This window comes from Gopherus evgoodei, chromosome 22 (genome assembly GCF_007399415.2).
Source record: "Gopherus evgoodei ecotype Sinaloan lineage chromosome 22, rGopEvg1_v1.p, whole genome shotgun sequence".
Lineage (NCBI taxonomy): Eukaryota > Metazoa > Chordata > Testudines > Testudinidae > Gopherus > Gopherus evgoodei.
The window spans coordinates 2,197,701-2,225,333 of record NC_044343.1 but is presented as its reverse complement, the minus strand read 5'-3'; the positions used below and the strand labels follow the sequence as shown (position 1 = coordinate 2,225,333).

The 27,633-nt window shown below is 41.0% G+C and overlaps 2 protein-coding genes across 12 annotated transcripts in view; both read left to right on the top strand.

Annotated features, from left to right (window-relative positions):
• The first annotated feature begins 308 nt into the window (after positions 1 to 308).
• On the top strand, positions 309 to 24,349 carry SUGP2 (SURP and G-patch domain containing 2). Of its 3 annotated transcripts, none has more exons than XM_030540359.1 (11): positions 309 to 406; positions 947 to 1,068; positions 2,855 to 4,453; positions 5,900 to 6,017; positions 7,904 to 8,412; positions 8,597 to 8,708; positions 10,762 to 11,282; positions 11,714 to 11,778; positions 12,460 to 12,596; positions 15,951 to 16,071; positions 24,268 to 24,349. In XM_030540359.1, the coding sequence occupies exons 2-10, from the start codon at positions 954 to 956 to the stop codon at positions 16,069 to 16,071; spliced, it is 3,297 nt and encodes a 1,098-aa protein (XP_030396219.1). In that variant the 5' UTR covers positions 309 to 406; positions 947 to 953; the 3' UTR covers positions 24,268 to 24,349. The 3 variants fall into 3 exon arrangements, with proteins under 3 accessions (XP_030396219.1, XP_030396216.1, XP_030396218.1); XM_030540356.1 differs by lacking the exon at positions 24,268 to 24,349 and adding an exon at positions 19,295 to 20,520; XM_030540358.1 differs by lacking the exon at positions 24,268 to 24,349 and adding an exon at positions 16,252 to 19,771.
• Positions 24,291 to 27,633, top strand: part of LOC115638593 (semaphorin-4D-like) — an 18,699-nt gene continuing 15,356 nt past the window's right edge. For 7 of the 9 annotated variants that reach the window (XM_030540361.1, XM_030540362.1, XM_030540360.1 and 4 more), the window contains exons 1-2: positions 24,292 to 24,500; positions 25,290 to 25,435. In XM_030540361.1, coding sequence (XP_030396221.1) covers positions 24,392 to 24,500; positions 25,290 to 25,435 — 255 coding nt within the window. In that variant the 5' untranslated portion in view covers positions 24,292 to 24,391. Of the gene's footprint in view, positions 24,501 to 25,289; positions 25,436 to 27,633 lie in introns of those variants that run through there. The other 2 variants (XM_030540369.1, XM_030540363.1) reach the window with 2 other exon arrangements.

Below are 27,633 nucleotides of genomic sequence, written 5' to 3'. Positions count from 1 at the left end.
CAGGCCAGGCCCCCTGTGAAGAAAAGTCGCAACTTGGACGAGCTGATCGGAGTTGGTGGATAAATCGCTGCTGCCGGGCTTTGGCGAGCCGCCGTCCGCACCGCCCGGGGGTGAGAGGCTGCGCGAGCTCGTAGTTAGTCCCGTCACCTCAGCTACCCGTGTTTGGGGAGTGTCCTGGGGTTTCACATTTTCAGTTTTTAAATAAAAAATAAAATTACCCCCAACCTCCCCTGACACGAATTTCGGAGGGGGGGTGACTGCGCCTGCGCAGGGAGGGACGGGGGGGAGGGGGATGATCAGGGCGCATGCGCGACGGGGGCCTGCGTCAGGTGACCCGCAGAGGCTGCTGGGAGTAACCGGACCGAGCGCGAGGCTGGGCGCATCCTGCCTGCCGGAGCGGGGCGAGGTGAGGGTGGGGCTCGGGGTGGAGAAACCTGGCGCGGGGGGGAGTGGGGAATCTGAGGGGGGAGTTGGGGAATCCGCCTTTAGAGGAGCGTGACCCGCGTTCCGCCCTCTGCCCCGCGAGGGTGGCGGCTGGAGGCCTCACCCGGGCCGGCGGCGCTTGCGGGGGATTGAGGGCCGGGGTAGCCTCGAGGAGTTGTGGAGTGATCGGTGGGAAGCCACCCAGCGCTGCCTTGGAGGCGCTTACCACTTTCCTCCAGGCTAGCAGTTCAGTCTGTATTGAATTCCCTTCCTGCACGGGGCCTCACTTTCTGATCGGCCAGTGCCCACGGGGGACAGAATCCAGCCACCCAGACACTGTTCTTATGAAAATGTTGCCCAGCCCCTCTCACAGTGGAACATGCTACTCTTCTGTGGCACTGTAAATGCACCTAGCTTAGCTCTGCCTTTACAAGAGGCAGCTCGCTCTCCCTTGTGCAAAGAAAGTACATTTGAAAGCAGTGAATGTATTTCAGTCAGAGATTGAGCATTTTTCTTGCTACAGAGTGAAAATGGCTTCAAGACGAATTACACGGGAGACTTTTGATGCTGTGGTGCAAGATAAAGTTAAAAGGTATCGGATGGACCGAAATGATGCTATAGAAGAGACAATCCATCATTTTAAAGGTAAGGCCCAAATCAACGCTCAGTTTGCCTCACCTGTGGATTATGGCAGTTGCTGTACAGATCACAATTTTTTGATATCTTTAGATTTTCTACTTTAAATTTGCGTTAATATAGCTTTTTCCTGTAGTTTTTTTGTGTAAGAGCAAAGAGGCGTGGCCCCCACACTTCATAGTGATAGGTTCAAGAAGCTCACTCTGTTGACCTTAACAAAGGAAGATAAGGGGTAACTTGATTACAGTTTGAGTATCTACGCAGGGAACAAATATTTAGTAATGTGATCTTCAGTGTAACAGAGTCTAATGGCTGGAAGTTGAAACGAGATCAGTTTAGACGGGAAATGAGTACATTTTTAACTGTGTAAATAATTAACTATTGGAACAACTTACCAGCATCATGGTGGATTCTCCATCATTGATATTTTTTTAAATCAAGATTGGATGTTGTTCTAAAAGATGTGGTCTAAGAATTATTTTGGGGAATGTCCTAGGCCTTGTGTTATACAGGAGGTCAGATTAGATGATCTCAGTTGGGTTTCCGCAGGGGTCTGTTTTGGGACCGGTTCTGTTCAATATCTTCATCAACGATTTAGATGTTGGCATAGAAAGTACGCTTATTAAGTTTGCGGACGATACCAAACTGGGAGGGATTGCAACTGCTTTGGAGGACAGGGTCAAAATTCAAAATGATCTGGACAAATTGGAGAAATGGTCTGAGGTAAACAGGATGAAGTTCAATAAAGATAAATGCAAAGTGCTCCACCTAGGAAGGAACAATCAGTTTCACACATACAGAATGGGAAGAGACTGTCTAGGAAGGAGTATGGCAGAAAGAGATCTAGGGGTCATAGTAGACCACAAGCTTAATATGAGTCAACAGTGTGATACTGTTGCAAAAAAAGCAAACGTGATTCTGGGATGCATTAACAGGTGTGTTGTAAACAAGACACGAGAAGTCATTCTTCCGCTTTACTCTGCGCTGGTTAGGCCTCAACTGGAGTATTGTGTCCAGTTCTGGGCACCGCATTTCAAGAAAGATGTGGAGAAATTGGAGAGGGTCCAGAGAAGAGCAACAAGAATGATTAAAGGTCTTGAGAACATGACCTATGAAGGAAGGCTGAAGGAATTGGGTTTGTTTAGTTTGGAAAAGAGAAGACTGAGAGGGGACATGATAGCAGTTTTCAGGTATCTAAAAGGGTGTCATCAGGAGGAGGGAGAAAACTTGTTCACCTTAGCCTCCAATGACAGAACAAGAAGCAATGGGCTTAAACTGCAGCAAGGGAGATTTAGGTTGGACATTAGGAAAAAGTTCCTAACTGTCAGGGTAGTTAAACACTGGAATAGATTGCCTAGGGAAGTTGTGGAATCTCCATCTCTGGAGATATTTAAGAGTAGGTTAGATAAATGTCTATTAGGAATGGTCTAGACAGTATTTGGTCCTGCCATGAGGCAGGGGACTGGACTTGATGACCTCTTGAGGTCCCTTCCAGTCCTAGAGTCTATGAGTCTATGAGTCTTCTGTCCTTGAAATTTATGAATCTATGAATAAGATATTTTAAGTAATTTTCTTGTGCAAAAACCCAGACTTTTTTAACATTTATTGCTTTTCTATTGCAAGGTAGAAAGTACAAGAAGAGAGAGAGAAATATTTCGTAGAATTGGACTTGGGCTCTAATTTAAGGGGATGTGTAGGAGTGATGGTTGCTCAGATTTCTAAATGTGCTTGACCTCTTAGTACATTAACACATTTTATGTTGTACTCATTTCTTCTTTTAAACTGTTTCTTGCAGCTCATTCAAGATCGGTTTCAAGACCCAGGTATGAAGACAGTTTTCATGATGATGGAAGATATTCACATGATGGTCCCCAACACCATCCTCATAACGACTGGAGAGGAGACACTAGAGAGGACTATCCAGGGCCGCCTTATAGATCTAGTAGTCCTCTCATGAGGAAAGATGATTACTACCATGACCACTATGGTCGCCCTGATTCTCGGGACCGGGACTATGGTCGCCCTACCTCTCGGGACCGGGACTATGGTCGCCCTACCTCTCGGGACCGGGACTATGATCGTCCTACCTCTCGGGACCGGGACTATGGTCGCCCTACCTCTCGGGACCGGGACTATGGCCGCCCTCACCCTCGGGAATCCTCCAGATTGCATGACACTGACTTTGGCTCTTCTGAGCTCTTAGGTGATTTTAGGTCACCAGGACTTGTGGAAGAGGAGTATGGGAACATAGAAAGTCAGGATTATGACCTGGAGTATGGACTTCAATCTGAGAGTGAGTTCAGACCGCCAGTACGCAGAGGCAACATCAGTAGAGGAAGGATTCTGCGAGGAAAAAATATTACAAGAGGCCTGATTAAAAATAAAGTATTTAAAGGAGATATCAAAACTCCTCTAAAGAAATGGAACACTAAAAAAGCACTACCAATGACTAATCAGAAGTCAACTCTGCAACCTGATCAGATGCCAGAAACTACAGACCGTCCTAACCAGAGGTCTGCAATTGCCCAGCGCCTTAATCAGAAACTAATATTACGACCTAATCAGAGGCCAACTGTGACAACCCAAAGGCCTGTCATCCGAATTCGTAAGTCTGAACATGTTCTCAGACATCTTAATTTTGATCTTGTGGACAAGTCTGACATATTCTCAACCTTTGGAATAGAAATAATAAAATGGGCTGGATTTCACACAATAAAAAATGATGCAGAATTTCAGCAGCTGTTTGGGGCCCTCTTCGAGCTGGAGACAGAAACGTGTGCAAAAATGCTTGCTTCGTTCAAATGCTCACTAAAGCCAGAACACAGAGATTATTGTTTCTTTACCATCAAAAATTTACAACATGCTGCTTTGAAGACTCCCAAAGTAGACAATGAGTTCTTAAATATGTTGTTGGACAAGGGTGCCATGAAGACTAAGAACTGCTTCTTTGAGATAATAAAGCCTTTTGATAAGTACATGATGAGGCTCCAAGATCGTCTTCTAAAGAGTGTCACACCTCTGCTTATGGCCTGCAATGCCTATGAATTAAGCATCAAGACAAGTGGTTTCAGTAATTCTGGAGAAATGGCAGGTGCTTTTGAGACCACCATTTCTCTGTGTCGGAAGTCCTTGGCACTTTTGGGGCAAACCTTTGCATTAGCTTCTGCTTTCAGGCAAGAGAAAATACTTGAAGCCGTTGGTCTCCAGGAAATGGCTCCAGCACCAACGTCATTCCCAAACTTTGATGATTCAACATTATTTGGAAGAGAGTACATCGAGAACTTGAAAGCTTGGCTTGAGAAAAGTGGCTATCCAATTCAGATGAAGAAAATAGAACCCGAGTCCACAGTACAGCTTAAAAAAACTGCTCCTGATACAAGACCTAAAATGAAGAGTAAGTAAAATGCCATAAAATATTTTTCTGATACATATTTATTAGATTTTTCCCCCCATATAATCATGGAAGTGAGAGATGAAAAGACCTATTAGACTATGTAGTCAATCCCTCTCCAGTGCAAGACTATTCCCTATAATACACTCATTGGTGTTTTGTCTAGTCTAGATTTAAATGTTCCAAATGGTGGGACTTCCAACACTTGACTTGACTGACAAATAACTTGCATTTCACATTTTCATAGTAGTATTCAAATATAACTAGTCTTCACAACACCCTTTTGATGCATATAAGTAATTCTCATTTTGTATAAGAGTTAATTTGCCCAGATTATGTAGGTGGTCAGCAACAGATCCACGATTAGATTTTACAGAATTTTGCAGGGTCCTGGCTCCAGCCCCAGGCTCAGTCCCTTAATCCACACTGCTTCTCATAATGACACTGTTCTAGACCTAAGAGATCAATCCTTGAAGTTTTTCCTGATTTTTTTTAAGCCTTAATTTACCCTTCTTAATTTATTCTCATTAATTCTATTTGAATCTTTTTTGCTAATATTTTAAAAGATAGGAAAATGTAACTGTAAAAGCACAAATATTAAAAGGCAGACACAGAGGTAAATATAGTAGCTGAAGCTACTTTTGACTTTTTTTTTTTTTTAATTTGACTTAAGTGTCAAGTAGGACTAGATTCCTCTAAATAAAATGAGACCTCACACAAATCCCTGCAGTATCCCAGTAGATACTTCTCACCAATATATTACATTGCTGTTTGTCATGACCCTTTGTTTATGGTTATACGTAGAGCCCTGCCCGGATACAAAATTTGTATCTGCATCCGATCTGCAATACACAAAAATGATTCATGGATATAAAGCGGTTATCTGCAGATTTGCAGGGTTCTAGTTATTCAGCCAAATATCAGTTCATGATACACTTCCTATCCAAGTGAACTTGAAATAATTTGAGTGAGATTCTGAGATGTTTTCTTTCAAATTGTGCTAAAATTTGCATATATTGCAAACAATAGCTTTTCTGTTATGATAAAAAGTTACCTTATTAGTTCTGAAAGATTTGTTCTTTACAATGCCAATTGCTGTTGATTTCATCATCGTGGATGTGTTGTGACTCTTTCCCTCAATACTTGCTCCATTATTTGACTGGGAATTGAAACTAGACTTACAGCTAGTAATTGTTATGCTATAAAACTAGTATAATTAATATGATCCTGGCATGTATCTTCTCACCCGACATTCTTTAATTATTACATGATCATTTCCCCTTTTTGTTATCCTGATTACACCTAAAACGTCAGTTTACTGAGAATGGGCCGGTGTAGTGTGTTAACAATAGCTGGCTTACTCCTGGAATATTGCTATAAACCTAGTTGGACACCTTTACATTCTATTCACAAGAATAATGCAATGACCATGCTTTTTTGTTGTTACAGTTCCACAGCGAGCTGATCGGAGAGTTGTAGAGACGATTGAAAAGCTAGTGAACAGTATTGTTACAGGTACTTTGTCAGCAAAAGAGAGGACTGCTCAGAAGAGCTGCCCTGAATATTGGTAGGTATTTTGGTGAAGTTAATTCCAGATATACAGTAGAAGCTCAGGTGAAGGTTGTTCGTAACTGAAATGTTCGTAATTCCGAACAAAAGGTGGAGGTGCTTCTGGCAAAAGTTTACTACTGAACATTGACTTAGTAAAGTGTCAAAGCTGTACTATGCAGAAGAAAAATGCTGCCTCCCCCTTCTTTAGTTTACATTTAACACAGTACTGTACTGTATTTGGTGGTTGTCCCTGCTGCTTCCTGATTGTGTACTTCCGGTTCCAAATGATATGTGGTGAGCTGGTCAGTTTGTAACTCTGAGGTTCTACTGTAGCATAATAATACTTTGCCCTATTTAGTATCTGATCCTGCTGCACTGAAGTCAGTGGCAACTTTGCCATTGATTTCAATGGACTTAAAATCAAGTCCATAGTGGGTATTTCATCTGAATACCTGAAAACACTTTATAAATGCTAATTAAGCTTTTTAACATACTTGGTAAGTAAGTGATATCTGCCCAGGAGTTCTAATTCTTAATCACCTGCTTTGTCTAGTAGACTAGACGCCTTTAGATCTATCAGTCAACGTGCAGGAGGGCAAAAACAATTAGAGTAGAAAGCCATAAGACATTTAGGTATAATGAATGTATGTGTGTATGAATTATGTATTTAGTCCTGTGCTCAATATTTGAAAACAGAACTTGAGACACATAATTGCATAAGTATGGTATAGTCTTAATTTTTTCAAATCTCATTTTGTTCTAACAGCAATTTGGGTGTGAAATTTAAGTTGCAACTTGAATTAAACTGAGATTGAAAAGTTTTGTAATGCTCTATTAAAGCTTTTTAGTCCAGGTTAAAATTTAATTATATGAAGTTGATTTAATTTCAGTAATTTAACATGAGTATTCTTTTTGAAGATGAAGAGGGCTGAGGGCCTGATTCAGCATTGACCTCTATGTGAGCAGATCCTTGTGCCCCCACATGTGTCCCCATGGCTCCAAACAGGCACAGGGATGTGCTTGCGGGGAGCTCGCTGCAGGGTTAGGGTCTAAATTACAGAAGGTTAGAAAAGACCTGAATTTAAATCCTGGTTTAGGTTTCATATGAGCAAAAATGAACATGAATCACTTCTATCCAGTCAGTTTGTCCAGATCTTTAACAATGCCATTTTATTTTAAAGTGACACTGTCTAGTTGAAGGTTGTTTGAGAATTGGCTTCTGTAGTCACAAATTACAACTAGAGAAAAATTTTTCTATACTTTTCCAGTTTGTTCACTTTGCAGTTTGGACAGCACTTCGGCGCTGATTCTAGAAGTTACTTAAAACATGTGGTTAACTTTAAGCATGTGAATAGCCCTAATGTCAGTGGGACTACTCATGCTTAAGTACTTTCCTAAATCCCAGGAAGTATAGTTTGTGTATTGTTAATTAACTGTTGCTTCTGTACAGGCACTCAGTTTCTTTTCTTGCTGAAAAGACCTTTTATAAACAGTGTGAAATAGAAGAAGACTTTTTTTAAAATCTGAGACATACTCTTTAAAGAGCATTCTTTCTTAAAATGGAATTAATTTAAATTAGTCAGCTTTGGAAAAAATTAATAAATCAAGTTGATAGTGCCATTTTGAATATGATCCCCACAGTATAGCTGTTTCATTACTGGCAACTTGAGCTCTATCTTAGAGCAATCTGTGATTTTGCAGCTTGACACAACTTGTCTTTGCTTACTGCTTAGGAAATGGAACTACTGCTTATCTGAGGAAAACCCATACCTGCAGGTTGTTTTTACCAGGATAGGGCATCCTAATAGTATCAACTACCATGATGTTCTTGAAATATTGAAGGTTGATTTCAGTGTATATTTTCATTACATATGCTGCATGCATTTTTCTTTTCTAATGTAGGTTCTTGTCTGAGGAGGATAGTCTAGAATACAAATATTACAGACTGAAGTTATCAGAGATGGAAAGATTGACATCATCTACAAAAGATGGAGGCAGAGAGGGGAAAACACCAGAAGAATCTGCAACAGAATCAGTGAGGGCAATGTTGTATGCGAGGAAAGTAGCAAGTATCAAGAAAAGGCTCTTTAAAAGAAAAAGACTTGGAATTTTTACACACCATGGAGTTAGAGGCAGGAAAGTGAGAAAATCAACTATCGGGACACAGACTGTTCTTTCAGCTGGTACGATGCTGAAACGTCAAGACAAGCTCACCCAAGGTTCGGTTCAGTCAAAATCTTCCATATCAGAAATCAGCATGTCTGAGAAGAACTCTTCATTGGACACAGCTGGATCCTCGCAGCATGCCACCAATCCGGAAGTCTCTCTGTCACTCGAAGAAGTGGCAGACACTGAGGATTTATTGGCATCCACTGGACATTCCCAGTCACTGTTGTCTCAATTTCCTGATGGTGGGTGAAGATCTGAAATTAAATCTTAAGTGCTCTAGTAGTATGAGCAAGGCATTAGTTCAGATGTCAGTAAAATACTCTACTTGGTATCATTATTTACCATGTCATAGTGTCTTGAGATTTCAGTTACTTTAGATCCCATTGTTCTAGGCACTGTACAAACGTACTGTTTTCTTTCTTGCAGTGGATGCTAAAACAATGGAAACTGCTGAGAAGCTGGCCAAGTTTGTTGCTCAGGTCGGACCAGAAATTGAGCAGTTCAGCATAGATAATAGTGCAGATAACCCAGATCTTTGGTGAGTAATCTATATATCCATTTGTGTAAATAGTCTAATAAGAGAAAATACAACACCAAGCTTTTAATGTAGAATTACTGTTTGACATATAGTTCTGTCTTTTGGCTATTGGTAGCATTAAATTACATAGATTTTTGTTTAATATCACTGTCTTTTGATCCTTAAAGAAGATATAAATTGTAACATTTTAAATATTTTTAGGAATATAGGATTTGGATTTGTTTTACCAAGTCAGATTATTTGTCCATCTTGTTTAACTCAGTGGTTCTCAATCTGGGGTCTGTGAGTCATGTCCAGGGCCACCAGCCCTGCTGATCAACTCCTCCTCCTCCCTCCTAGCGCCTCCTGCACACTTCAGATCAGCTGTTCAATGGCATGCAGGAGGCACTGGGGGGAGGGAGGACGTGTGCACAGGGCGTGCTACGGGGTAGGGGTGGAAAGAGGTGGGAAAGAGGAGGAGTGGGGTGGATTGGGGGCTGGGGCTGAGCGGGAGTTGAGCAGCCCCAGGGAAAATTAGAAGCTGTCTTAGAGGTCCACAAAACTTTTTAAATCAAAATAGGAGTCCTCGGGTTGCTAAAGTTTGAGAGTCGCTGGTTTAACCACTAATTGATCACTAATGGAGACAGTATCTGAAACTTGAGAGAATGCCAAAATCTCTCCAGAATGCACAGTTGTGATAGATGGGAGATGTAATTTTTTTTACATCCACAGCCAGTCATCCTGCACCCCAAAGCAATTCTTTGAGGGTGTCAACAAACATGGACGAGTGATCTAGTAGATGCAGTATGCTTGAACTTTCAGAAACCTCTGACAAGGACCTCATCAAAGGCTCTTAAGCAAAGTAGTCAGTTAACGGATAAGAGGGAAGTTCCTCTCATGAATCAGTATCTGGCTAAAGGGTAGGAATAAATGGTCAGCTTTCCCAGTGGAGAAAGGGAAATAGTGGGATCCCCCAAAGATCTGTACTTGGGCTTGTACTGTTCAACATATTCATAAATGTTCTGGGAAAAGGGGTAAATGGTCAGGTGGCATTGTTTGCAGATGATACAAAATTAATCAAGATAGTGAAGTCCAAAGCTCAGAGGGGTAGCTGTGTTAGTCTGGATCTGTAAAAAGCAACAGAGTCCTGTGGCACCTTATAGACTAACAAAAGTATTGGAGCATAAGCATTCATGGGTGAATACCCACTTCCTCAGATGCATGTAATGGAAATTTCCAGAGGCAGGTATAAATATGCAAGCAAGAATCAGGCTAGAGCTAATGAGGTTAGTTCAATTAGGGAGGATGAGGCCCTCTTCTAGCAGTTGAGGTGTGAATACCAAGGGAGGAGAAACTGCTTTTGTAGTTGGCTAGCCATTCATAGTCTTTGTTTAATCCTGAGCTGATGGTGTCAAATTTGCAAATGAACTGAAGCTCAGCAGTTTCTCTTTGAAGTCTGGTCCTGACGTTGTAGGACGGCTACCTTTAAATCTGCTATTGCGTGTCCAGGGAGGTTGAAGTGAACTTATTAGCTAAGATGGTCAGAGATGCAGCTCCATTCTTTGGGTCCCTAAACCTCAGGCCGCCAGAAGCTGGGACTAAACAATGGGATGGGTTGCTTGATAAATTGCCCTGTTCTGTTCATTTCCTCTGAAGCATCTGGCACGGGAAGACAGGATACTGGGCTAGATGGCCCATTGGTCTGACCAACTATGGCCATTCTTATGTTCTGGACTCTTTTTAGGACTTTAAACACAATGGATCAAATCTTCTGATGGTATAAATTGGCATGGCTCTACTGCTTTCTATGGGGCTGTGCCAGTTTGTGCCAAATCTTTTGTTGGTGTAATGCCATTAGCGTTTGTTGAATTGGACCAAGCCACTTCTTTTACATATGGTTGGGAGTTCCTATAGTATTTCATAGTAGTACAAAAGTACCAGTGTAATGACTACATCTAATCTTTTTTACTAAATCCATTTTTAATACCTAACTTTATGGTAACGCATAGGAATTTTCTTTTAGTTGTTGAATTTAAATGCTTTTCAATGCAATTTGTTTCTGCGCTGCTTCCAGGTTTCTGCAAGACCAAAACAGTTCTGCTTTCAAATTTTATCGAATGAAAGTCTATGAATTGTGCCCATCCATCAACTTTAGTGCTATTTCAGAAATAGCTGCACTTGGAGAAAGTGATAAACCTGACGAAAGAAATTTGGATAATTTAGAAGATGAGGAGGAGGAAGAAGAGGAGGAGGACGACAATGAGGACGAAGAAGAAGAAGCTGAACTTGAGAATATCTCCCAGACCTTGGAAGAAGTGGAAATGGAGCATGCAGAGGAGGGGGAAGAAGAGGTCTCAGCAGGTAGTGCTGAGGAGATCGCATCCAAAGAGATGCTGTCCAAAACAGGAGAAGAAACTTCAACAGGTGAAATGCAGCCAAGCTCAGCTTCTGATAGTACTACACCAAATCTGTCAACACAGGTGCCAGCTTCTGCTCCTGGTACCCCTTTCCCTCGCAAAAGAATCAGCAGCAAATCTCTGAAGGTTGGCATGATTCCTGCATCTAAGAGGGTCTGCCTCATAGAGGAACCAAAAGGTAAGTATCATTTCAAGGATGTTTTTTGGCCCCCGGCAAGAGTACCTGAATTCTATATGCTTGTGGTTCTTGGTTTAATAAAGTGAATTAAAAAAATATGCACTTCAGATGTCTGTTTACTAGTAGCCATTGGCACATCTCAGTGAACAGGTGGACAGTCATTGCATTCTGGTGCAACAGTAAAACTTTCTTCTAACTTCTGTGTGTTGTAAAGTTGACTCAACAACGCTTGGATTCAGTGAGCATATATAGCTATTGCATCCCACACTCCTCTCTGCTGTTAATTAAACAAAGTGATAAAAAGGTCGTTGGTAGTAGTATTAGATTAAGGCATTAAATGGGAGTCATGCATATGAATATGTATTTTGCTAGTTCCATATTCAAATTGGTCATCTTTGTGATTGACTTTTGTCTTTGCTTTTAATTCCCAGTTCATGAACCTGTCAGAATTGCTTATGACAGACCCCGAGGCCGCCCAGTTACAAAGAAGAAGAAGGTGAGGAAACTGTGTGTAATTTCACTCTATCTTGTGAAAACAGTTCTTTTGCGGATCTGAAAATGTCTGCCATTGATTTCATGGCAGTGCAAACCTTAGGCCTGGATCCTGCAAGGAACAGTGCACTGTTTGAGAGTAGCCAACTTCCCTCCACTTCCAGGGCAGACAGTGGAAGGTGACAAAGCTCAACACCCCTACAGGTTAGGGCCCTTATTGAATAATTCAATCATTTGTTAATCTGGTAGCTTTCTCTTACCTCTTAGAATAATTTTGTAAGTATGGTCAAATGGAGTTTTTGTAATAGTGAGTGGGTTAATGTTTTAAATTTCTCATCCTGCTTTTGTTATCAGAAAACACAACTATTAAAAAAGAAAATAGTGTACTCTAACGCTTTCCTATTTTTGGTGATTAAACAAATCAATGACACAAAATAAAGATCGTTTGTCAGGTACATTAGTTTAGTACTCTGTAAATTGGCTACACAAACAATTACTCTTCAGAAGACATTTTCCATCCTGATGAAGAAACCTGTCACTTAAGCATATACTTTTAACTCTGTTTCTGTACATTCAGGAACTTGGAAACACTCAATTTGCAGAAAGTTTCTGGTGAAGAGATCAAACTGGTGGCTGCTTTCTGTATCAAAAACTCTCCCCCTGCTTTCTCTCTCTCTCTCTGCAGAAACCAAAAGACTTAGACTTTTTACACAAGAAATTAACAGTTAAGAATGTGGGTTTCCAGATGCTTCAGAAGATGGGCTGGCAAGAAGGACGTGGTCTTGGTTCACAAGGAAAAGGAATCAAAGAGCCTGTGAAAGTGTATGTAATGGGAACAAACGGCAGAAATATTAGACATATTTGGAAAATGCTTCTAGTAGCAATTGTGGGTCCCTGTCCTGTCCTGAGGGGATCAGTCCTATGTCTTATTCCCACTCTTGGTCTCCTCCTTGGGCTGGTCAGAGTTGAGACTGGAGGCCTTGTGTCTCTACTAATGAGATTGGGTGAAAGTTGGTGTTCTAAGGGGAGGCTGTTTCCTGCCATCTGAATGGACATTGCTGAAGGCTGGGAGGAAATGCTTCCTGAGGCTCTTTATTTACACCACCTAAACTCTGGAGAGCACCCTGCTGTGTGTGGAAGCCTTGTAATAACAAGGAAAACAAATAGATTTTACCTTGCAAGCTCTTTGCATGCAGAATTCCAATTGGTGCCTGGATATTGCCGTGATGTGTGCATTGTAATATATAAATAGACTTCATAGGAGTTCCACACACAGTACTTATGTGTTAAGGTAATACATCATCTCCACTCTAAACATAAGATCTTTCCACTGCATCCTGCAAAGAGGTAAGTGCATCTCCTAGAAGGTAAGCCTGCTTTTCTCTTGAAATGCATACATTATTATTTTACAATCTTTTCTGAGTTTTAAGAATGTCTTCTCCAGTGTCCTCTTCCAGCCAACATAGTAGGTTATAGTTCTTCCAAGCTGCAAATAGAAAAACATAGCACAAAGAAAATTGTGATTTCACTCCACCAACTACAGGGGAAAAACTCTAGCTGACTGAAGTACTTTGTTGGTTTACTGTTTGTTTTCTTAGGGAAAAATTTTCCCATCTTTCTCTTCAACAGAATTAGTTAATTTATTTGAGTGTCTTTTAGCCAAGTGTGTGTTTCTTTGTACTTCTGGGACACCCTGGGGTTAGGTGGCCTATCACCTTAGTCTCCCACCTCCTTCCTTCAGATGGGAATGCCCTATGGGAAAGCACTTCATCTAGTCTATAGCTTTCTACTCTCTGCCAAGATACTGGATCCTTAGCTTCCAGAACTCCTCATCCCAACACACTTGGAGAAGCCAAGAGCACATGCAGTTCCTTGATTTCCCCAGCATGCAATTAATAGTTGAGTGTTAAAGCCTGGTTGGTCAATCCAGGTGTGAACCTACCAGGTTCTGAAGAAGATTTAGGGCCTCTGTAAAGGGAAGTGTTTTAGGTATGAAAATATGCTGTTGGTTTTTGTTTTTTTCCAACTAAAGTTAGCTGCTCTATCACTCATGGAAAGGCACTTGCCCAGAGCAGACAAGTGAGAACTGTTTGTGCATGTACTCCTTGTACATAGCTCTCAGGAAAATTGTGCTGCCATTTTTGGTCTAATGTACAGAGGGAGTTGCAGCTATGTTTCTAGGTAACTCCAAAGCACTAGATTCTTTAATTATCTCCAGTGCTCTTTCTTTTCTCTCTGGAGGCAAGTCTCAGGCCCAAATCTGAGATTATCTCAACGTGAGTGAGGCTGTCCTGGGCAATTTACCTTTTTGTGTATCACTGTAGTGACCTTAATTGCTGTCCAGTGCAGCTTTTCATTTATTCAAGGTGATCCATGGCCCTCCCTTTGGATATGCTGCATGCTTTAGAACCCATCAGCCCTTCTGTGGACAAGTACTAGTTGAGATGTGGTTAGAAGGCCCACAAATTGGGTAATTCTATCTCACCAAAGAGAAATGGACAGAAGTAATGTGTGAGAAGGTTTAGAGGCTGTCCAATGTAATGTTAGCATAGCTTTTTATTGCTGTGTTACAGCAACAAGAGCATTTGCCTCCAGGATTGATGCACACAGACATGTCAATCTTCTTGTATGTGGAGATGGAAAAGAAGCTTGAGGCTTGCCTATGACAGGGAAAAGATAATAGCTAGTCTTGGAAAGGTTGAGAATAACATCCCTTTTCTCCTCTTGCGTTTCTCGTCCTTCTTCCATAGCGGAGATAAGAGATGGGGAACATGATGCCTCCTGCTGGAGCCAGTAGTTACAGAAAGTTCAGTTATGGGAAGCCCCTGCTGGTCTTGAGTTCCTCTTTCTGTCTTAGAGAAGTGATTTGTGTCAGCTGTGGATCTGGCCAGTCCGAAATTGAACTGAGGGAAGACAAATGTGAGGGCAGAAGAGCTTTAGATGATCACTCTTATAACCAGTCTAATCTCTAACTTCTCTGATTAGTCACTTGTACTCTTGCCCTGAAAGTTATCCCAGAAGGGGGACTCTACAATACTTACAATATCAACAATAAAGTCGTCCTGGTTCACAAATCCATTATTACTTAAGCACCAATGGTTGGCGCTATACAAGACAGAAAATGAAGACAGTCCCTGCCCTGAAGTGCTGACAACCTAAAAGATGAAACAGAAGGAATGCATTGGGAGGTCGAGAGGAATGATTAAGCTATGACATATTACAGGCACATTTGTTTGTTCCCTATTGTGGGCATCACAGAAATATCTTTGGGAAGATTGTTAATGCAGTGAGAGTGGTGACTTGGTGAACTAGGATGGGAATGGCATGTTTCTGTGGGGCATGTGGAAAAAGGCACATTTTGGACAGTGGCCTATCCCTGCTCGGAAGCCACAGAATTGTTGAATTGTTTTTATGCTCTTCTACAGAGTTCTTTTTAACTTGATCATGCAGCTCCCAAGGCAGATTCTAATACTGCAGGGATTGCAAGGAAAAAACATCTTCCTGGGACTTGGTTGCAGGCAGAAAAGTCCCTGCAGACTGCAAAGGCTCAATCTACTATTAAGAGTGCACAAATATTCCAGGGCTGTATGACCACCTACTTGGCTTATGTGGCCATGGCTATATAGTTACAGAAATTAGATAATGAGGATGGTTTCTTTCTTGATGCCACTTACACCATCTGAGTTTCCACTTGTGGTACAGTAAGCCCAGTTACAGCTCACCAGACCCTGTGGTTGAGTTCAGGGCTGATAACTTGCCCTCTAATTATTTTTTCTCCAACAGGAAGGCAGGGTGCTTAGTTTTCAAGAGATCTGGTGGTTTCTGTGCCATTTTGGAAACAATGCTACTTTGGGTGCCATCATTTTGAATAGGGACCATGTGTGTCATGAAACAGGTGATCAATCCAGAGGAGTTTATTTGAAATTGATCTAGATAACTACCTATATTTCCATATATTCAGCAATATCACACAACCTTGGCTTTTTTCTGTTTCTGTTTGCAGGGAGGAAAAGTTGTACACAGTTGGCCTGTCATATTAAGGGACACAGAGAAACTGTATTAGATCCTTACTCTGTAACTGTCTCTTTGAAACTATTGTTGTTTTACATCTTTTCTGCACTTTGTCAAATAATGTATTTGAATCAAATTGTGCTAACTATCCATTTTATTCCCTAGGGGTACTACCTCTGCAGGGGAGGGCTTGGGTGCTGCAGGGGAAGAAAATAAAGAAGATACATTTGATGTTTTCCGTCAAAGAATGATACAAATGTACAGGCAGAAAAGAGCAAGTAAATAGGTATGTGCAATGGACAGGTTTAGTTTATGAATTCCTGCAAATATTAAAATCTGCAGTTAAAAAGCCTTCCTTTGAACAGAAGTGTTAGTGTGTTTCCACAAATGCACCTGGGTTTTTATTATTTCATGAAAATCCAGAACTACTTTGGACTGCTGAATTACCCAACATCTTACTTTCTAGGTTTGATGCAAGAGACTCATTTGCTAGAAAACATGGACATGCAAAAGCTGCTGTGTGAAAGGTTTTCGGCATGCTGCCAGTATGAAGAACACTTTGTGCTGTGGCAGTGAACTTGATTACTAATGTACCAAAAACGTTTCCAAGATTAAAGTTAGCCTTGTACTTAGATGTGCAAGCTGACAACTTGGATGTCATCTTCTGAGGAAAAAACAACTGATTTGCTCTCAGACGTGCCTGTTTACCTTTCGCTTTGGCCTAGAATGCCTATTATGTGACAAGATGGTTTGCTCCAAACAATGTAAGCAACACAAAAAATATGAGCTGGAAAACCGGTCTGCCCCTTTCTCAGGCTGAGAAGATTTTCAAATTCAGATCTCTTTGAGAGATGGTTTTCCTCAGTACCAGATGTTGCTTTATTTTACTAAGCTTTTTTTGAATGGCTGCATCTTTTGAACTGCTGCTATGATCTGGACAAAGCAGTTCTTGATATTTTTTTCCATTCATAGAACAATTTAAGAACAAAACCTTTTAAAATAAGCATGCAGGCATGTATGAATCCATGCCTACCTATGTAGGACTTACATAATGAATCCATATAAGAACATCCAACTATTCTGCCTAACAAAAACTTCAGCTGCTCAGATTTTCACTGTAACAAGCAAGCAGTACAGTTTCAAGTGTACTTGTTTTTACGTGACTTTGCAGGTCTTGTTCAATAAAATCTTGTATAGTTTCTTTCCCTCAAAGAAATAAATCTGCAAACAAGGTGTAACTTGGATTCTGCAGAAGATTGAAACTATGTTTTAAAATAGTATTGGAAGTCAAATATAGAAGATCATCTGGAAGCCGAACATCTGTTTTGTAAGTCAGAGCATCACTTTAGGGAGTCAGCTTATTTCTAATCCTATTGAATATTGCTCTTCAGAAGTTCTTTGACTGCAGGACTCCAGGAAAATGAAACAAAACCTGAAGGTGTTAAAGAACTTTGTATTCCATTGTTCTCTCTTTATTTAAATAAAGATGAGACTCCGGTAGTATACTCTATGCTTCAGTAACAAAAAATAAAAAAAAAAAAATATTCTTGGTGAAGCAGTTCCGAAGAAATGATGGAAGACTTAGCAGTAGTATTGAAGGCAAATGTTCAAGGTCTAGCTGATCATTTATCTTTCACCAGGTTTGCATGTCAGTAAAGAATCCATGACTGGATTGCCTAAAGTGACAATTTAATAATATCAGTTGCACTTTTTAGCCTGCTCCTTTTTCTCCATCGTTGCACTTCTAAAAATAGTTGAGCCTTCACTTTTTTTTTAATGTGACAATGGCAGATTACTTCCTCTTGAAAGAGAATTTGTCTTGATCTGATATATGTTTGGCTTACTAGGTGTGCAGGTTTAATGATTTCATTTGGCACCATGCTGCTTGTAATGCAAACAGCTTATGGTACAGTCAATACAAGTACCGTACAGTAAAGCAGCAGTGTCTGGCATTCCTAAATGATGAATATGCAAGAAAACTTGATCTCTAGTTATCAACTCACCTGTGCCTGTTGGGCAAAGAACAGTCATCTCGTTCTAAAAATAAATAAACCTGCTAATTGAAAGGGAATATCTTAATTTTCATTCTTTAGCACCAAAACCTTTCCATTCCTGTAAAATCAATTTACTTAGTTTATGAAAGCAAGATTTCTCTTTGCTTTGTGTGTGTGGGGGTGTGTGTAAGCAATAAGCTACAATACCATGCCACAGTGTAATTTTCTGGTCACTCAATTTTAATGGCTTGAAAGCACATGACCGCTAAAAACAGCAAATAGAGAAATGGTTGTCATGTTGGTACAGTTAAATTTTTCCACGAACGACATGCTTCTCCACCTTTACATTACAAGAAGTTAGAGCATCCAGGACCTTAAATACAACTGTATGTTTTCAAAGCTTGCCTGATTCATCATACCTTGTTCAAGATATTTGGTGATACTACAAAGATTTATCCCATAGGCTTTGCTTGGAAATGTTTAGAAGCATAAACCGCACAATCATGTTGGAGAAAGGCTGCCTTTAAGTTCAGCTGGTACAATATTTGGCAGTATTACACTTACCTGATAGGTTCCTATTTGGAGATGTTTTCCACTGCACTTTTTCCCTTTCCCATGATTAATTAGACGTGTTGAATGCAGAAACAGGGGGGTTTTTGTTTTTGTTTTTAAAAGGAGTTCCACCATTCATGGTCTGTTGTAGAATGATGCTCTGGAACCAATAGTGTTGGCCCCGGAGTTGTTTCTCATACCCACTAATATGGGTTTAACTTTCCTTTGTTTCATTGATGAAGCTGCCATTGTTGCTGTTTTACAATTATTTTATTTTATTTTTTCCCCACATGCTTCCAGTTCACCTCTTCTTTCACATTTACATTTTGGAAGAAAATCTCTTGACTACATGCTGTGCTATTTGCAGAAAAGACACAAATCAGTGTGTGGCTTCACACTATGTTGGGATGCATTTTCTCAGCCCCCTCAACACTGATCACCATTCTGGGCTGTTCTGGTTTAAACAGATTGGGCACAGTACCATTTGGGGTACCTTTGCTGAACACCTACTTATCCAGTCTGGAAAAATTCAGTATCCAGATTGGAAAATGGTACCTTCCCTGCTGATTTCAACTCAATTTAGAGCAATTTCCTTGAGTATTATGCACTCTTGAAAATGAATGTGAACAGTAGTTCCTAAGGGAATCTTAATCTGCTGCCCTGGATAACTGTAGTATGGTCAATCTTTCTTGTGCCAAGCGTTAATTTTGGACAAGATATCAGCAGAGCAGCACTGGTGCTAAGATTCCAGTGTTGCTCTCAAGTGGGTTTCTGTGTACCACTTTTATCTTGTTTTACCAAGAGATGACCTTACTCTCCTTTGGCAAAAGGAATTCCCCTCCCCCCTTTATTTGAACCTGCTTTTGCAGGCAGCTCTGATTTGAAATTTTAAATACAGGTACATATGTGAAACATTGTGCAGATACATTGCCTTGTTTACTAGTTTCTTTTCTGTTATTTTAGTTTCCAGGCTCTCTTCCATGAAGACTACAAGCATCAGTGAACATTTTAACTAACTTCAGTGGTGTGTCTGCTGTCTTTTGGTTGTTTTTACTGTTGATGATCTTGTAGAGCAATTTGCTAGTTTTTGTTCTGTGCAAATTGGCAGTAGTGCTAAGCTAGTAATAAATAGATGCTTGTATTATTGGATAACTAAAGTTTCTTTTTAGTACAAGTAAAGATGTTAGCATTGTTAATCTTTTAAAATCTGCAATAAATGTAGAGGCAAACAGGTTCCTTCTGGTTTCAATGATGTTTTGCTTGTGAATGTGGGAAATATGCACCATTTCTTTGATACTGATACATGAAATTGGGATTATATAGTGTTATATCACAATGAAATCATCCATTTACAGGGTTGCTTTTTGGATTATTTCAGAGCTGTTTGATTTTCCTAGGGTTCAAGTGCATTAAACAAGGGTACCACGGTGTTACCTCTGACTTGAATGTCAGTTCCAGTTTGTACCAGCCAGAATGTGAGTTACGTTCTGGGCTCCTGCAACCCAGGAGCCAAACCTTATCTCTATGATTATCGCTGGTGCAGTGAGCTGTTTCAAACAACAAGCAAAAATAGCTTAATGTATAAAAAATAACTAAAATCTGACCCTTTTAGGGGGCAGAGTGAAGCCACAGCAAAGTGAAACATTTTATCAGTAATAGTTGCTGTACAAGAGTCATTAGAGAAGTAAAGCCTATTCAGTGTTTGGTAATTTGGGAAAGAGATACAAGCCCCAGTGTAAGAGCTGTCCCTTGCTCCTGTACTGACAGTTCCTGGTAGCTGTACAGAGGTGGGGAGTACTAAGTGTGGGGTCAGGGGAGGGAGACTCCTCATTTATTAGCTTGAAAGGTGCCCTAATGGAGCAGAAGAATCTCCTGTGCAAATAGTGCACTGTTATGTGAAACAGATGTGTTGGACTAATACAACTGTTCTTATTCTGTTGCTTGCATATCTTAAATGGTATGTAATACCGATAATCTATTTTCTTCCTGTTTATAAAATTTACAAAAATCTATAGCCTCTTTAATATATAAACATTTAAAAATGCAGAAATATTAAGCTTCTTAAATACAGCACACAGTGTTTTTATTTGTATTGATGTTCTGCTGTGGCTAAAGTTAGTTGTGGTTCACTTTGCCCAAAATAAGTCTGGCCCCCTTCTAAATGTAATAAATTTTGATGCATAAAAATACATTCTTAATTTTTCATCGTCTCTCTTGCATGCATGAAAATTCTGTGCTATCTTCCTCATTTACCGTATCTCATGGCTGTGGCTGGTGAGTCACAGACAGATTGCAGGATTGAATAGTAGTCATTTTAAATGAGAATACATTTAAGGACAACATAAAGTGATTACTTTTGAAATAAATAGCTTTTGTGAACCTTGTTTGGATAAATTGCTAAATGAGAGTAGGTGTGGAAAATGTTTGCATTAGCTCTGGGCAATAAAGTCATTGCTGTTTTAAAAAGCACTGACATCCAGTGTGCGCTGTTTAGCTTTGTGCCAGAAGAATTTATTTAAAAGATTGCAGTTTTGCCCTTGAACTACTGCATGGGCAAAGCCTTATTTCTAACAGGTTGATAGCTAAGGGAAGCATTATCCAGCTACTATCTCATTGAGTATTAATAAAGAATGATTTGCATGTATCTTTTTATTCTGTCACTTTGCCTACATCTCCTAGTTTAAAAAAGGCCAGCTCAGGCAGAAGCTAACAGTGGAAACGGCTTAGGCAGTTGGAATCATCTAGCATTCCCCATTTGAAGGAATTGTAGGACATGTTATTTCAGAAAATACAAGCATTCTTTCATATATAACGCTAGGAACCTAATCTATTTTAAAAATTTCCTGACTTTTTTTGAGGCTGCATAGTCAAATCACAGTACAATCTGAAGAAGTGAGCTGTAGCCCACGAAAGCTTATGCTCAAATAAATGTTAGTCTCCAAGGTGCCGGAAGTACTCCTGTTCCTTTTGCGGATACAGACTAACACAGCTGCTACTCTGAAACAGTACAATCAGTGGAAAACAAGAGCCACCTGCTATGATGGAGTTTTAAGTATGATCAATAGCTTGGTTATTTACATATTATCTTTTTCCTCCTTGCTGGTAATGCACGGTCAACTCTGACTTGCAAACCTCCTGCCCCCCATCAAATAGAGTTTGCAGATGCATTCTGTCCTGTTCTGTAACACATTAGGTCTGGCTGATCAGGAGTATCTAAATGCACAAACCATTTATATGTATTTCTATAATCTACAAAAAATGTGAAGGGTGTAAATGTAAAGGAAGAGAAACCATTTCAGGTGTATAACCTGAGATGGGATAAAGTTGAAAAGGAAATGTGCTAAATACTAGGAAGAACTTTTTCCACTCTGTCTACTTGAATAATATCTTGCAAGAAGTGAGTGGGAAAATACCACCTCCTAAAGTTCTTAACTGGAAGAGTCAAAACACTAGAAAATGTAGTGCAGGGGAGAAAAAATCCTACATTATTAAATCAGTGGAGTGGATGACTAATAAGTCTCTTATCTATAATTGATTTTCGTTGGGTTCTAATACAGCAAATTGTTAGGGAAACTTTGGTAAATATAAATGCAATGGTGTCAGTTTCTCCTGAGGGACTCCTTAGTTACTCTATTATATTTCAAGTGGGAGAAAATGTACCCTTTTAGTGACTAAACCTTTGACGGTATTTGGATTTATCACCTGAAGAGGAGTACTGTGTAGCTCCAAAGCTTGCCTCTCTCAGAAGTTGGTCTAAATACAAGATATAATTCTTCCATCTTGTCTCTCTCACATCCTGGGGCCAGCATAGATACAACCACACTGCAAACAGCTATTAAAGTAGGTTTTCTATCTATTGGCACTTCTGAGATGCAGTTGGAGTGGATAAAAGTTTATTTCATTACATTTGTATTTTAGCTGCTTTCCAAGAGTACTAAAAAAGATTATACAAAGCAAGTTGAGGGTCTAATTTGCTCTCCCATTTTGTTGTTTGTTTTTTGGTATAAGTCCCCTGTGCTTTTCTAGTGTTCTTTCTTACAGAATGGGTACTGCAACCAGGCATGAGGGGTGAGGAAAAAAGGGTGTTTAAAGAATTATGAAAGAAATTCACAGCTACCCAAGCAAAGCTCCACTTAGTTAAGTAGTATGTTACCTACCTTCCCTCCCTACAGTGCTTCAGCACTGATCAGTTTGGTAGTGTCACCAATTTAAAAATACAGACTAAAAGCAAAAATTGTAGCTGAAACACTTGAAATCTGCAGGTGCCCTAAATGTAGCAGTTGCAGCCAGCAAGCCAAAAAAAAAAGTTAACCTCATGTATGATGCTCCTTGCTGTTATTTTTGCAAATGCTATTTGAAACCACCCCTCCTTGCCCTTTTGGCGGTGTGTTTGCTGTGACGCTGTAACTCGGGCCGTGATAGAAATTCTCCGCTTTACTGCTCCAACAGCGCCCTCAGCTGCGGGGTGGGTTGGGATTTCAGCGCCCTGGGAGGAGGCTCAGGCTGTGTAACGTCGGGAGCAAGAGGGACAAGCCTTCAACACCCCCACCCCCCACCCCCCGGCGCGTGCAGCCCGACAGAGGAACGATTCCGTTCTCGGGGGAGCCGCTCCCGGCGGGGCCGGGCCGGGCCGGGCCGGGCGCTCCGAGCGGCTCGGGGACGCTGCGGGCGGGAATCGGGCGCGTGGGGGGCCAACCGCCGCCGCCTCCCGGGGAGCGCGGCAGTTGGGCGGGAGTGAGGTGCGGCTGGCTGAGGGGTTCCCGGAGGGGAGGCGGGGGTGGCCCTGGTGTCCTGTAGCCAGGGGTGGGGCTGTGGAGCTTCCTGGGGGATTGAGGGGTCTAGCAGGCTCCTTTGGCAGCTGCTTTGCTGTGTATTTGCTAGTCACTGCGGCTCCCTTACCATCTACCCCCCCCCACCCCCAGGAGACCTAGAAGGAGGTTGGATTGGGGTTCTGGGCGATGGGGAAGGCCCCCCCCCACACACACACACACCAGGCAGTGTCCTGGCTGTGCCCTGGCCTTCCTTTCTCCTGCAAGGGGGAAACTGTGTTGGAGATGCCCCATCTTGCGGGCGAGCCCGGGCGGGGCAGGTGTCATTCCCAGAGCCCCTTTCGGGTGCAGCCTGGTGGAGGAGTAAATGGGTGGGAGAAGGAACTGGAGGCTGGGATTGTTTGTTATAACTTCTGCCGAGTAACCGAGACCTTGTGGGCTTCACACAGCAGAGACTTTTGAGCTCTGTCCAGTGATGCTGTCCTACCAGGGGTGGTGGTAGGGGGTAGAAAGTGGGCCAGTTGCCAGCAGCCCCATGCCACTGGGGGCCTTGCAAAGCTAAGTTAGATGATCAAGCTTTGGTTTGAGCTCTGGGTGGCGGGGCTCGGGCTTGGACTCCTTAGTTTCTGACTTGGGCGCCAGCAATCTAATGCCGGCCCTGCCTCCCGCCTACCCAGATGCCTTTCCGTTCACTTTGGTACAACTGCACAAAGAACATATTTCAGATCCTTTCTCTCCCAAAAGGAGACTATGGATTCAGATAAAGTCTACCGCTGTGGAACAAAGACCTGAAACACAGCTGAGGCAGAAACACACGAAAGCAAAAATAATCGAAATGAAAGCTGCGCACAGCATTGTTACATTAGCTCTGTTGTGCCTACTTATTGCAGGATGCAGTAGATATGATCAAAACATTCATCCATACAGACAAAGGTTGACTAGTGTCAGGTAGGAATGTACGAGGTAGCTGTAAAATACAAATGAAAAAAGACTTAAGAGTGCAGAATACATTTTTGTTATGAATGCTAAGGTAATTGATCTTTGTTTAATCAGTTGAAGGTAATCAGTATGTCTATTGGATGTTCGTGAAAAAGTTTATTTGCAAACAGAACAATTTAAAAGGCTATTTTGATTTACACAAGCTTCATAAAATGTTAAAAACTACAGATATCTACATCTGAGACCTCCTAACAAGATATTTTCAAGAACCATACAGAAAATGCTGTCTGTAAATATTCAGATTTCAAGGAATTAAAACTGGATAGATTATATTCTAACTGGATTTCTGAAAATGAGTGGCATCTCTGCTGTCCTCTGTCTCTATCTTGTTTATGGATTAATGCAACAGATGGAAGCCTCTATCCTGAGCTGCATTCCCAGAAAAACAGTAACATACCAAAGTAAGTGTGATAAAACTCTTATATTAAAAATCCATGCTGAAGAGTAGTAGGGTTCCCTTTGTGTGCTAGGTATGAAAGAATTGCCAGCTAAACTGACTGAAACAGCAATTACTTTATTTTCAGTTAGCTTTTGGCCAGGATACTGGTATTATGGACTCCAATCTCTTGAATGCTATGATATCCTATCTTTAATCCCCACAGGATGTTTTCACATGTTAGGCTTTGTGTCATCTGAAGGATGGTACTTTCAATAACACCAAGTTGGGGCATTGATCTCCAGTACAGGTTCAGAGAAAAGAATGCCACCTACTGCATAACCAACCCATCTTTTGTCATCCCTTCGCATTTCCTCATCCAAGTACTGACACATTCCAAATCTACTTAACTTGTGAGATCTAACAGGTAGAAGAGTTCCGCTTTTCATGCAAAGAACTCTTCATGATAATCTCGAAGACAACACAGTTTTCAACACCATTGGTCATTCTTTCTCCCCCAGATTCTTGTATGCATGTTCTGCTGTGATTTACCCTAACATTAAATCTCGTGGCTGGAGACTTTGGTGTCCAGTTAATAATGATTTTGTGTTGGTTATTTTTCTATATAACAGTGGAAATAAAATATCTATATATAACTGAAAATTATTTAAAACACGATCCTGGAAAATGTGACTAAAATATAAGCCTTTGTCCCACTGCTATCCATTTTTCAGTCTGGTATTTTTGTTTCATGGCAATGGTATTTTTGCAGCAAATAATTTTTAAAATAACTTTATAACTTGTATGTTTTTAGATGGAAATATAAAAACTTTTATGAAACCAGGATTATCCAATTTTTCCACACTCTTGGTGAGTGAAGAAACTGATATCTTATTTGTTGGAGCCAGAGATGCTATATTTGCACTTGACTTGAATGACATCTCAAGAGAAATAGCCAGTGTAAGCTGAACAACTATTTATCCCTTTTTAAAAAACCTGTCTTGCTTAAGGCTATATTTTTTCTGAAATTTAATTTTCAGATCTTTAAAGACAACAGTGCAAAGTCTTGCAACTGTTAGTATGAGATAGATGTTCAGTCCTATGATCTGGGGAATTACAACTGTCTGTGAAGTTTTTCCAGTAGGAATATTGAGCGCTGTACTTAAGAGGTTACAAATTCAGTGTAGTGCTCAGTGATAATGGACCTTTCAGATCTGGGAAAATGTAGACCAAAGGCCAAATCTTTACTCTTGTGACAGGCACTTATGTGAGTAGAACCGTTAAAAGTGGTTGGACTACTTATCATTATTCACATGAGTAAGAGTTTGCCAGATTGGTATCAGTCTGCTTAATGCATACGAGTGCCTATTGTAATGACAATAAAAGTAAGGCCCTTTTTGTATGTTTTGCTTCTTGGCGCTGCAAAGTGTTGAGCATCGCTGAGTTTAGTTGGAAAGGAAATTGCTCAGAACCTCAGGTTTCAGAGTGGTAGCGGTGTTAGTCTGTATCAGCAAAAACAATGAGGAGTCCCTGTGGCATCTTAGAGACTAACAAATTTATTTGGGCATAAGCTTTCGTGGGCTAAAATCCACTTCATCAGATGCATGGAGTGGAAAATACAGCAGGCAGATATATAACGAGATAACTGGCTCGGTGGATGAGGGGACATGTTATTCCTTGACTTTAGCAGATCTTTTGATACGGTCTCCCACAGTATTCTTGCCAGCAAGTTAAAAGAAGTATGGGCTGGATGAATGGACTATAAGGTGGATAGAAAGCTGGCTAGATTGTCGGGCTCAACGGGTAGTGATCAATGGCTCCATGTCTAGTTGGGAGCCAGTATCAAGTGGAATGCCCCAAGGGTCAGTCCTGGGGCTGGTTTTGTTCAATATCTTCATTAATGATCTGAAGGATGGCGTGGACTGCACCCTCAGCAAGTTTGCAGATGACACTAAACTGAGAGGAGTGGTAGATACGCTGGAGGGTAGAGATAGGATACAGAGTGACCTAGACAAATTAGAGGATTGGGCCAAAAGAAATCTGATGATGTTCAACAAGGACAAGTGCAGAGTTCTGCACTTAGGACGGAAGAATCCCGTGCACTGCTACAGACTAGGGACCAAATGCTAAGCAGCAGTTCTGCAGGAAAGGACCTAGGGTTACAGTGGACGAGAAGCTGGATATGAGTCAACAGTGTGCCCTTTTTGCCAGGAAGACTAACAGCATTTTGGGCTGTATGAGTAGGGGCATTACCAGCAGATCAAGAGGTGTGATCATTCCCCTCTATTTGACATTGGCTAGGCCTCATCTAGAGTACTGTGTGCAGTTTTGGGCCCCACACTACAAAAAGGATGTGGAAAAATTGGAAAGAGTCCAGCGGAGGGCAACAAAAATGATTAGGGGACTGGAGCACATGACTTATGAGGAGAGGCTGAGGGAACTGGGATTGTTTAGTCTGCAGAAGAGAAGAATTGGGGGGGGGGGATATGATAGCTGCTTTCAACTACCTGAAAGGGGGTTCCAAAGAGGATAAATCTAGACTGTTTTCAATTGTACCGGATGACAGAACAAGGAGTAATGGTCTCAAGTTTCAGTGGGGGTTTAGGTTGGATATTTGGAAAAACTATTTCACTAGAAGGGTGGTGAAGCATTGGAATGGGTTCCCTAGGGAGGTGGCAGAATCTCCTTCCTTAGAGGTTTTTAAGGTCAGCCTTGACAAAACCCTGGCTAGGATGATTCAGTTGGGGATTGGTCCTGCTTTGAGCAAGGGGGTTGGACTAGATGACCTCCTGAGGTGTCTTCCAACCTTGATATTCTATGATACACACTACATGACAAGATGGGAGTTGACTGACCCCCCACTCGGTAAGGCAACTCCCATCTTTTCATGTACTGTGTGTGTGTGTGTATATATATATATATATATATATATATATATATATATATATGCCTACTGTATTTTCCATTTCATGCATCTGATGAAGTGGGTTTTAGCCCACGAAAGCTTATGCCTAAATAAATTGTTTAGTCTCTAAGGTGCCACAAGTAGTCCTTGTTGATTTACTCTCATCCTTGCAGGATCAGGACCCAAATCATCTTAGTTAGTGATAAAGCTATGGGTTATAAAACCTCAGGGGTGCTGTTAACAGCACAGTAAC

What these genes read in the sequence shown, in the direction of transcription:
- SUGP2 (XM_030540359.1), top strand. Translation starts at nt 954, where the DNA reads ATGGCTTCAAGACGAATTACACGGGAGACTTTTGATGCTGTGGTGCAA. An exon ending in GCAGATAACCCAGATCTTTG is followed by an intron (nt 8,709 to 10,761) that starts GTGAGTAATCTA and finishes CGCTGCTTCCAG; the next exon opens with GTTTCTGCAAGACCAAAACA. An exon ending in CAGTTACAAAGAAGAAGAAG is followed by an intron (nt 11,779 to 12,459) that starts GTGAGGAAACTG and finishes CTCTCTCTGCAG; the next exon opens with AAACCAAAAGACTTAGACTT.